Genomic DNA, 12,095 nt, shown 5'->3' on the forward strand with positions numbered 1-12,095 from the left:
ATAGAAGAACAATACCTATGCTGGCACTGTTACCAGATTCTAGTTTAATCCAGCTCTCATATCTGCCCTATAGACATGATCAGAAATAGCACACACAGAGAGAATCAGAATCAGAGATGTTTGGGCTGGCAGGATATCAAGAAGGCTAGTCCTCCTTCCCAACCTGGGATCAATTCTTCCCAACTTGTTCTTGGCAGATGTTTTTCTCACTAGTTCTTAAAAAGTCCAGTGTTGGAGACTTCCACAAATCCCAAGCAATCCTTTCCAGTAGTTCCTGCCCTTCTGTTATACATCCGAGAGCAAAGGGGAGAATAGTGTTGAGACCAGCTTGCACATCTTGTTCAGAGGGATACGACTTCTGGCACCTGAGGCCAAATCCTTTGTCCTGACGGTGGTGAGCAGATTCATTTCACTTTGATTGTAGTTTTGTTTCCATGGTGGATGAAGGGATATCCCTTACAGTTGTCTTTGCTAAGCACGCTGAGATCTAGAGAAGTCCAAAGAAAACTAGCATATTACTGAATGTTAAAGGCTGAGGGTCAGTCCTAAGACCTCTGGATTTTAATGCATGGAGCAATAGTCTCTGAGTTAACAGCCCTACTTTGAGAGCACGTCTTGAAGCAAATTTCAGACTGTTTCAAATCAAGTGCAGTTCACGTAAAGATCATGAGCACCAAATGATCCATGCAAATCCCACATTTGCACATGCACCTGAGGAAGTGTATGTGCAAGTGAGCACTTGTACCCTCACCTTTGACTCCACTTTGGAACGAACAATGTTGCCATGGCATTACTCATGCAAGCTGCTGTAGATACCTCTGCCTGGCAAATCCCTTGATCAATGGCAGGGACTTGGCAGAGAGGAGATCACACAAAGCAGCTGGGAAGGTGCCTTTGCTATTTGGTGATAGGCAGGATCTCTGGTGTCTTCTCCAGCTTTGAAACTAAGGTATCAGGCGTGCCTTGCTGGGCACCTCTAGTGACAGGGTGTGCAAACTCGCCTTATGGACAAATATCACTAGCTCTTCAATGGACATAAGAAATCTTAGAACAACCAAAGTTGGAACTAGCAGGAACTGCAGAGGAGCTCTGCCCACATTTCAGTATGTGATATAGCATACCTACATTTCAGTAAACACTTGGCTTTTTAAACCTGTACCCTTCTGCCAGGGAAAACAAAGTGCAGGGGGAAGGAACAATTGGAATTCATACAATTAATGTAGAACCTACAGCATAACATTCTGCATACTAAAGCTGGCCAGCCTGTTACTAAGCAAGACCAGCCTGTAACCAAACAACTGCATGTTGCATTAGCTGAAAACAGCAAGTCTTACAGAACTGAGTGTATTTACTGTCCTGCTCTTTTCCCATCATTGAGCATTTCTTTTTTCCTAAATCTTGCCTATCCACCCACAGGCTGAAAAACAAAAGGGGAAAAGGGGCTGGAGAGTGGAAGAGGAAAAAACAAAATGCTCAGACTACACCCTAGTATTTCAAGAGCTGTTGTCACTGCAATTATCCATGAGAGGTTTTATCCTGAAGTTATAGAAGTGGAACTAAAGCCCAGGAAGGGATAACAACAGGCTTTGAGCCTTGCTAGCAGTCAGGAGCAGAACTTTGAATCTCCAGAGCCAGCTTTGCCCAGCTGTGATCAAAGACATTGCAGGAGGCTGCAAGGTTTGGGAGAAGTATAAACAAAGAGAAAATAGCTGTTCCATAGTGAGGAATTCACTATGAATCTTCTCTGGAGCTGACATTGCTGCATCCATTGCAGTCAAGGAAACCTATAATTAATAAGGAATTAAACCCAGTTATTGAGTTCCCTTTGATCACCCCCAATTGCTGATTTGACCTGATCTCTTTGCAGGAAAAATCAGCCTTTTGACTAGTGCTGATGCAGCCCTCTGAAATCAGCAGGGCTATTGAGATGTCACTCGGAAAAAGATCTGACTGTATCAACAGCAAGGGAGTCACAATTCCCCATGAGGACCTCATTTGTCACTCTGTTCAACCTGTGCAGAAAATGAAGAGGAGGAGGACACAGGGAGGTGAGTAAACAACTGATCTCAGCCTAGCACTGCTCAGAGCTGCCCTTCCCCTCCACCGCAGAGCAGCAAGTGGCACCAGCCCGTGTGGATTGTGGCTGGATTGCAGAGGGCTATTGATGCATGGTATGAGAAAATTTTACATGGGGAGGACTCAGAGGGCTGGCTTCATGCATATACTGACATTTTAGTGAAATGTGTACAATGGCTCTGGTGGTCCCCAAAAATCACCTTTCCTGGCTGAATGTCAGTAGGCTGCCTGGCAGTACTGGCAAATGTGCTGCATACGACAAGTGGAGCCATCTCTTGTGGATACTGGGTGAGTGGAACCATGCATAGACATGTTAACTCACTCCATCTGGACTCCTTCCCACTTCATTTTGAGTATATGGCCCATTGGAACTCCCAGCTGTGCAGGGAAGAGTGTAAGGGAAAGGACTGCCTTAAGCCATGATTCTGAGACGTTTCTGGCAAGGGGGTTGCTGCTTGCTCTTCGGCTGTAAAAGTCAAAAAGTTCTAGTTTACGGCACTAAGCTTAAGGATGGAGATGCATCAATGGGATACAAAGGAGCTTTCTTCCCCCCAGAGCAGTTGGAGAGGATGAATTGATGTCAGATCCTTAAAAAAATAAAATAAGAAAAAAAATGAGAAACCTCAAATCCAAATCTATCTGCCTAGTTCCCTTTCAGTTCATGGCTGGCATGTTTTGTTCTCCACCAACCGTGTGGGAGGATTTTGCTTCTATTGACAGATGAGCTAATCAGTTCTCCTCAGCTCTTGAAGCTTTATCAAAGACAGCTAATCATGTTACTGACATCCACCCAGGCCAAAGCTCCCCACTTCCATCACCATCCAACGAGGTGGCACATATGTGCACACTGCACCAACATACGGATCATTTTGTTTCCAGTCCCAATTCTGCTGACAAGAGGATGTCAACAGTGGCTATATGTACCAATATGGATAATGCCTGTCTGCCTCTCACCTGCCTTTGCTACTCCTCATTCCTGGAGACATGTAACAGTTCTACCAGTATCTCATGGAGAAGCAGGATGATCTCTGTAGGCCAAGCTCATGTCTGGTTACCAGCACAGTACTGGGAACTGTAGGAAGAATTTGGCAGGCCCAGTCCTATCCTAGAAGGATGCTGAAGCCAAGAGCCATTTGAACTCAAGCACCGAGGTGTGTTGCCCAGATCTCTCTCATTGGCACTGGGTTTGTTTTACTTCTGTACCCTCATTTCACCAACTACTGCTCTGTGAAATAGTCTGTACTGCTGCTCCTGAAGGTCAAACTAGGAGCTGTGCTCTTTTCCTCAGGCGTGCTTCTACATAAATACAAATCTACCAAGTCAAGAGAAATGGCCTGTCGCACTGAGTTTCTGGGATTTACACCTTCTGTATTTACACCAGTTATGGAAGAAACCTGTCACAAGGACCTCTCTGGGACCCTCTTTTCTTCCTGGTAGGGTCGCTTGAATCAATGTTACCTAGTAGCCTGTGCTTGGGTGGACAATGCTCAGGAGCACATCTGGAGATGGCTGATGTTTACTGGACTATTTTGGTAAATACCACTTACAGTGACCTGAACTGATGAGTGCTTCTGCCATCAGGGATCACCAGCTATATCCCCCTTTCTGGCAAGCCTGCACTGAGGTTACAGCTTAGGTATTGGGGAGATACTGCTGCACCCAGGCTGTCTGTGGGCAGAGGTCTCACTCTCACCCCCACCTCCTCCCACATCTCCCTGCACAGCTGTCTGGCTCAGAGTTGCTTAGTGCTTGGGGTTTTCCCCTCTCTGACAGAGATCCTGGGCTGGGCCATGACTCAGGGTGGTTGGAACTTGCAGCTCCACGAGGGGCACCTACCCCTGCCAGGCAGAGACACTGGGCTGGGGAGCCAAGTGGTTGCATATGGATGACTTAGTACTGGTTGCTGGGTGCAAACAAGGCCCTGATGTACCTAAATACGGGGCTCTCCTTATGCTACTTATTTCAGAAGGGAAAGGAGTGTCTTTCCCATTGCTAGTCAATGGCCTCACGCTTCCCAGCCCCCTACCCCCACCCTCTCTGCTCTCTTTCCACTTTGAAGAGAGATATTTCCCTGGTTTGACTCTCAGTGTGTTTGTGCAGTTCCTGCAGGTCTCTCTGCCAGCCTGGCCAAGGAAATACCCCAGGGCTGCAGAGATGAGCAGAAAGCATTGTAAAAAAAAGGTGCCATGAAAGAAAGAGGGAGAAAAGCGGCGGTTCAATCTGAGTAGAGCTGTACAGGCCATCTGTCTGCATGCCAGCTCCCACTCCTTTCTGGGCGTGAGCGGGCAGGCAACATCCACCATACCATGAGATGTGTTCACCCACCTATACAGACAATGTCCATGAAGCCATACATTCCATAGCAGATCTGGAAGAGCAGGTCCTGGCGCTGCCATTTGGCTGAAGGACTGAAGGTTGACCAGATGAGCCACGAGATACTGGCGATGAGGAAGAGGGAACCCAAGATGGCCGCTGCTATCTGAACCTTCTCAATGACTGTCAGAGAGATGGCCTGCCACTGCAAGGGGAGGCAGGGAGAGAGGAGAAGGAACAGGTGGGAGGGAAGAGGAAAAAAAAAGAGATTAGTTACATGGTGGACAGCACTGTTTTACATCGTGGTAGTTGGAGATCCCAGAGAGCACCTGTGACTTGATATGTGTACCCTATGCGTAGATCCTTTCAGCCAGTGCTGAAATGCAGACATCTCTGGGCTGGAACACGGCAGTTGTTTCATGATAGCATGGCCCCATGTTTCCTGACAGCATTTCAGAAGACGAAATGGGGAAGAATCCTGCACCTCACCAAAAAAGGCATGGATAGCTGAGTCAGGCCGCATGGGCTGGGGGCAAGATACCAAAAATAGCATCCCCACAGCAATGGGTCTATGATGGCTATCACAAGCCAGGACGTTCAGTTGCTACCAGAAATGGAGGCCAAGCAGCATCCTTTTGCTGTGAGCGGAAAGGCCCTAGAGAGCTGAGCTGTCCTTTAGGGGCCTCCAGTGTAAGCCATAAGCTGGTTTCTGTGCCACTTTGTGAGATCTGACAGGATCACAACACTAGATAGGATCTTGCTGAGGCAATGCATACCCCATAAAATGTGTTACAAACAACACAAGTTGCTGTGGTCAGGACTCCTTGCCTTTAGGGCGATGACACATTTGCGCTGTATTCCAAGGTAAACAGCAGCACTTCTTCCTCAGAAGAATGAAAAACAGAAATAACTCTCCCAAATCCCTTCATTATGTCAAATAGCACTGTATAACCTACAATGAAAATATCCTGAGTCTGGACTCCTCTCTGTCATCCAGAATAAGCCCTCCCTACTCATATTTATGCTGCTGAGAGAATGGCCCTGTAAAAACCAAGAGCTGAAATTGCTTTCTCTAACAAGACTTGAGGACGTGGTCCATATAGCTGCTCCTGCAAATCAGAAATCAAATGCTTAAACAGGCTGAGGAGAGAGAGTCTCTTCTGGCATTGAAGTGGCAAGGCCACCTTTAGCTGTGTGACACATGCCCTTGAAATCTCAGTTGGACTGGCAGAAGGATAAATAAAGGTGGAATTCAGCCTCTTGCAGGCATAGAGGATTCAAAGGAACTGAAAAGCTTTAGCTTGGATTCAGCCCTCATTCAGTGTCCCTGTGGAGTGGTATTTCTGGAGAGCCCTTAGCACCCTGCCCATCTGTCAAACACATCCTGAGACAGCAGGGTCACCTGTTAAGCCTTGTGCCATCATTTCAGAGAGCAAGAAGGGAGTTCAGTTGCTGGGTCCCTCTAATGGTTGGTACTTCAGGAGAGTCCAGGCCAGCCAGGAGCTACCACTATTTTTGGGCTGTGGACATGACTTTGAGCCCTGCTCAAACAGCAAAGGATAACAGGAGACGTGCTGAGGCAGGCTCCATTACTACATTACTACAAGTCCAAAGAGCAGAACCCTAAACCAGATGCAGCTCCCTGCAAAAGGCTGCCTTTGGAGAGGAACAAACGAGAGCTTCTGTTTGATGCTGAGGTGTATAGTTGCATCTGGAAGAAGATGGCTTGGCTTGGCTCAGAGGCGAGCTGAAGTGTCCACCTCTGCCAGCCTTAGTCCTTAGCTTACATCCTGCAGAGGCAGGCAGCCTTCAGATCAGTTGTCAGGGATGTGCAGTATCAGTGAGGTGGCTGATACTAGCTTATCTCTTAGTTGGCCAAAAGATATTATAGCCATAAAGCTCCTGAGCAGAAACAGACTGTATCCTGCTGAGCCAGGCCTGGGCTTAGCTAACTGCAGTTTCCTTCCTATCATCCACTGCAATGGCATGCCCAGCCAAATACAAACATAGAGCACTGAAGACATACAATAATCTCTTAAACAGCCCATTCTCCCTCTGCCCAAAGACCTAGTCTGCTCCATACCTGCACCAAAGGCAACCACACCAGTGGCCCCTTCATGCCATGAGGAACATGAAGTAGTGAATAACCCTCTTTTGAGGGCTGGGAGCTTGGTGGTGCCATTTATGATGGCAGCATGAAGGCCAGATACTGGAGTCCAAAAGAGATGTACAGCCATGCAACTCCTCTCCTGTCATGAGACAAAGCAAAGGTCCCTCCAGAGCTAAGAGGGGGCAGCGGGCCTCCTAGCATCCATTTATCTCAAATTAGGATTCTAAGGATGGGACCAGCAGCTATGCAGTTCTCTCATCAGCACTCTTCAGCTTCATCCTCACAAGACTGTAAGCAGATGCAGGGCAAATCAGCAACTGGTATCATCAGCTCAGAGCTCCAGGACTACAGGTATGGAGGGCTGGGTATGGGGTGGGTTTGTACTTTCACTTTTGAAGCTTTCTCCAGACTTTGTCTCCCCTTCCATTAGCTCTGGCAAATGTTGAACAAGCAGGAATGCCTTTCAGTACCTAGTGCTATGTGCTAAGGTTTTATTAGTCGCTCATGCTGACCCATATGTGCCTGTGCCAACCAAATCTTTCTGCATCATTTCTCGCTTGAGAGGAGGTAATGGACTGGCCACTCACTGTCTGTCTGGCAAACTGCAAGGCTTGTGGCAGCAACAGGTCCTTCCAAGGTAGTAATTAAAGAGAGAAAAAGAAGCAGCAGCTGATTTCTACAATTAACAGCCATGTACAACTACTATCACTGATTTTCCCGAGACAGGGAATTAGGTATATAACTGAAACTGTTGTTATACTCCCCAAGGGGACATGGCTGAGGGCATAGAGAAGTTATGCTCCTGAGTGCAAACTTCAAACCCAGCTTCCTTCATCTGGGAACAGGGAGGCTGAAACACAGGCAGGACTGCTGCCTGACACTGCTGTGTTAGTAGCAGCTGCCGGGTAGTTCACTGTGGTGATAATGAATGAATCTGAAGTCCTTCAGCCATGCTGGGTAGTAGGAGACTCTCCCCCAGCATCCTGCACTAAGTGACTATGATACACACAGTAGCAGTCCTGATTCTGTTCAGGAGGTGGCACTGGGGTGTGATTACCTTCTGGCAAGGAAGTAAATGGGTCAGAGCTGAATGCTGGGCAAAATAACTGCTTGCAAAAGAATTTAATGTTTTCCAGAAAAAATACAACAAATGTTGTATTTCCTCTTTGGCAACTCTGAGAACTGCAATTTAGCATCACACCTAACTACCAATAACCATCAAGAATTGGAGTTATTTTTTTTCATCTTTTAATTCCATCCATTTTATTATACATCCTAGGGTAAGAGGTACAGAGAGAAAAACAGGGGCCATTCAGAGGGTAAAGCATGTTACCCCAGTGAAAGCACAGAGAGAAATATCCAAGAGTTGTTCAGAGGTGGAATGTGATGGTGAATTTTAGCTGCTAAAGGTGGGCCTGGTACATCCCTGCACTGGCAGTCTCAGGGGCTGATCTCTATCACAGTACTATGCCTTTCAGATTTCATAACAACTCTTAGAAAATCATCCATTCTCCTAATTCATCTCTATGATCTTTAAGGCCAGCAGACCAGGGATTTGGTGGGTGACCCTATTGTCCTCAGGTCACTGCTACAGCTGCAAAAAGAAGGGTCTTAGCAACACTGCGACATCCTTTTACTGGCACTTTTGAAACCTCCCAAAGCTCTTTACTTGAATGCCTGGTTATAGAGACAACCCCCTCCCTCCAAATCTCTAACTCAAACGTTCATGTTCTAGCAAGGTCACAGTGTCAAGCAGTCTCACCTTGCAGGAGAGAGACCTCAAAATGATCCTTTCTGTCCTCAGCTTATAATGACTGCCAAATCCCAGATAACTGCTGAGTTGTATTAGAAGTTCACCCTTAACAAGTGGCAGCTCACCCAAGTTGTCAATCAAGAGAATAATTTCTAGATGGGTAGAAAGCTCTACAGATGATCTGCCACTGCTGAACAGGGCAGAACTAAGGAGCTGGTGGTACCAAAAATCTTTAAAGGCTCCTATGGGATAACAGGAGCAGCTTTGTGAAATCTGCTCTTACAATGGCTTCAGAGCATGCTGAAGCAGCTCTTTGCAGTGGTGTGCCACCCTCACTGGAAAAAGGACTCCTTTCCTCCAGATCACTCTGAAAAAAAATGTCCTCTATCACTATTTTGTAATTTACATTTTAAACTTGGGACAAGGCTGTTTCCCTGTTTGCTTCAGTGCCTCTGCTAAGAGACTTGTCTCTGAAAACCCTTGTTGGAAATGTAACACTAATTAATAATGTCATTATTATATTTAAGGCCTGATCTGTATTTCCCTTTGTCTGGCACCTGCAGTCTCCTGATATTCAGAAGCACCAACACAAGCAAATCCAAGGCGCATATTTGCCGGCAGAAGAAATCTATGTCTTACTGCAGCAACTTGCTAAGAAGACTTGCTTGCTAGAAAAGCCTTCCTACACTCCTCTGAGAGCTCCCCCATCCCTGCCTCAGGCAGTTCAGTTTATTTTTATTGCTGTATCTGACACGTCCCCTTAGTATGTATCATTAACATCCTGAGCTGTGCTAGTCAGCAATTTCATTTTCAGGCCCACAATCACAAGCAGGCAGTGTTTTTTTCCTAGAAGGATAATGCAGACCATTCCCAGCACTTCTTAGGTCTGCCTCTCCCCATGCTGCTGTCCCAAGGTCCTGGGAATCCTCTCTGATCACCTTTTGGAGGATGGCTTTTCTTTCTACAAATTCACCAGGCAAATTTATCCTACAGCTACAGTAGTTCCCTTGCTGTACATTTACAGATCATGTGGCTTATTCAGATACTGGGAAGGCAACAGGGAGGAAGAAGGGTCCTTTCCTAAAGCACCAGGGCTATGTAATGAAACACATGCAGTGTTCCCTCTCCCTCAGGTGCCACAGCATGTAATAAAACTCAGGTTATGGTATCCGTGTCCTAGAAAGCCCCTGTTACGAGGCCCATCCTATGATGTGTCTGTTGCTATGACTGCTCACATTGCTTGCAGGCTGGAGCTGAAGGGATGAGCTCAGCAGGAACCAACGAAGGTTCATACTCAGGACAAGAAATCCAGCAAGCTAGGACAACTAGGAGGTCCCAGTGAACTTGTCTCTGGCCTTTTGTTTGGGAGTTCAGGGTGAGGTTCAATCACTTTGGTGCCTCAGCTGCATTTCTTGTGGATGCGGGAGTCCTGATGAAGAGGCCACAACAAGTAAACATTCATCAGCTTTTAACAGACCACCACTAGAGTGGTGGCTAGAGGAGAACTGGTAACAGATTCCAACCCTAAGACTGGATAACTGAGGGTCTTTGGAGCTGAAACAACCCATGAGACAGAAAGAGTCAGAAACAGCAAGTGTAATCAGAGCAGAAGTTTCCCAGACTTTAGATGGTTGTAAGTCTGGAAAGACTGGTTCAAACTGGTCTTGTTTTTGCTGAAATCAAAGGATCTTTGAAAAGTGAATGTATCATCTCTGCAGTCGTTACTAAGGAGAAGGATAGAGGAGATCCAATGCAGAGTCCTGTCATGGTGGATAACTCACCTACCACATGTCAGCACCAAAGAGCCTGCAGTATTATCACATGCTTCCAAAACCTTGTGTCTTCAGGATTTAAAAAACTTTTAAAAGTCATAGTTTTTGCACAAATATTGCAATGAAGAGAAAGATTTATTCCCCCCCGCCACTATACTCTTCTTTGGGACTGGTAAACTAGGCAGTGGGAACACAGATGTAGGGAAGAAGACTCTGTACCCTCTGGTTTGCCACAGCTTATGGGATATTTTTGTTCTTTTGCTGACTGACTGCTGCTTGGCAGGATGCTTTCGATGTTCTCTGACAACCTTAATCCCCCTGTCTCAGCAGGTCAAAGTATTGTTGCTTTAAGACCTTTGCTATTAAATCGCAGCAGTCCAGGGCTGGAGGTTAATTTATAGAGATTCGTTCTGTTCTGTCAGAATACCCAGCCAGAGGCCTCTCTCTGTATGAGACATCGGAACAGCCCAGAGGTTGGAAGGAATCTATGTTAATTATATATGAACTGTGCTCCCCCGGCTGTAACTTCTCTCCCCACGTCATGAGTCTCCACACACATCTGGCCCATGCCATGCTCCTAAACACTCCAAAAAATATGCATCATGTGTCAAAATGGGCAGAGGAACTTGCAAATCCAGGAGAGCATGTGGGCATCGGATGTTCTAAAGTACAGCATCCGGATAGAACAGTTAGACTTGCTCCAGGGCCTGCTAGCTGCATGTGTTTGGCTTTCCAGTGGGCTGCCACAGGAGAGCAGGCAGCAACAGTGGCAGGGGATATGTAGGCCATGTTGCTTGGTAAAATCCAGCCAGAGCTGGAGCATCATCCAAATCAGTTTCACTTGATGGGAAGGAGGTTGAGTTCATGTGGTCCTTGCCTATGTGATACTTGGTGCAGAATAAACAGACGACTAGTTTCCTACAGCATTTGCCCTCCAAAACCTGTGACTGAGAAATTCAGAGCTTTCTAATAAGAATGAAATTGGGCACAAATTCCAGCAGACCCAGAGAAGAAAGGCCAGGGATTATTGCTTTACTTACAGGCATGCTTTTATGTCTGGGTGGAGCCTGTTATCTATATGCAAGGTGAGAAATGAGCAAAAGGGAGGCCCTTTCCAGTTACACACTATTACAACAACAATAATTTGTTATGGCACAGAGTGCCAGAGTACTGCCATCCCCTGTCCCTTTCCCAGCTTTGGAGGATAGAGGGAACCACAGAGGAATGAGGGAGACCCTGGTGGCATGCTTGATGCTGGGCTACCCGAGCCCTTAGCCCCTTAGTCCTCCTGGAAAGTCGGGGCATTGTACATTAACAACTGCCTGGAGGATTTCGCATGCTAGTGCTGGTGTAGCATCTGCTTCCTGGAAATGGCTTTGTGCTCACACTACACAGGCGCCTGCGCATGCAGCTGTAACTCTACACACACTGCATTTATTCCAGACCAAGTAGCTTTTCACTCCAATTGCTCCTTGCCAATTCTCTTAGCATTTTTATCAGAAACGCTGTGAAGCCTAAGCCAGAAACATGAAGCCCTCAGAGCTCAAGGTTTACATGGTCCTCTGGAAATCTGTCTCTCAGAGCTACGCTTTGTGACTCAGTTACTTCTGCTGGTCAGTTTTTAGGTTTGTTGCAGAGGCCAATAGATTAGGCCACTTTCAAAGAGAGAAGCCTAAAAGAGCAACCATTTGTGCAAACATTTGAAACATGCATGTGGGAGGGTGGCTTCTCTGTGAATAGCTCTAGCAAATCTTGGCCAGTGAAGAGCAGGTGGAAGTCCCTGACCTGTTGCCCTCAGCCGTATAAAGGGGTAGGACATTTAGAGGTCATAGAGTATAGGCAGTGCTGGTTACATTCACACTCACAAATCTGTACCTGTGAGCCTTCGACACTGTTCAGCATCACAATCCTGATCTGAGACACATGAAGCATTAGGGCACTCATGGACCAGCTTTCCAGAAATAAACAAATGTTGCTTTGTCCAAATCTTTCCTCCTGTTTTTAAATCTGGTCTGAGTTACTGAAGCCAAGAAATTAAAACACCACAGTCTGGGGTTTGGGATGAAACTGC

At 46.5% G+C, this 12,095-nt stretch overlaps 1 protein-coding gene across 1 annotated transcript in view; it reads right to left on the reverse strand.

Annotated features, from left to right (window-relative positions):
* MARCHF4 (membrane associated ring-CH-type finger 4) overlaps positions 1-12,095 on the reverse strand; it is a 109,235-nt gene that overhangs the window by 19,690 nt on the left and 77,450 nt on the right. The window contains exon 3 of the mRNA XM_062579056.1: positions 4,402-4,594. Within this exon, the coding sequence (XP_062435040.1) occupies positions 4,402-4,594 (193 nt within the window). The remainder of the gene's footprint in view (positions 1-4,401; positions 4,595-12,095) is intronic.

This window comes from Rhea pennata, chromosome 6 (genome assembly GCF_028389875.1).
Source record: "Rhea pennata isolate bPtePen1 chromosome 6, bPtePen1.pri, whole genome shotgun sequence".
Taxonomy (NCBI): Eukaryota; Metazoa; Chordata; class Aves; order Rheiformes; family Rheidae; genus Rhea; species Rhea pennata.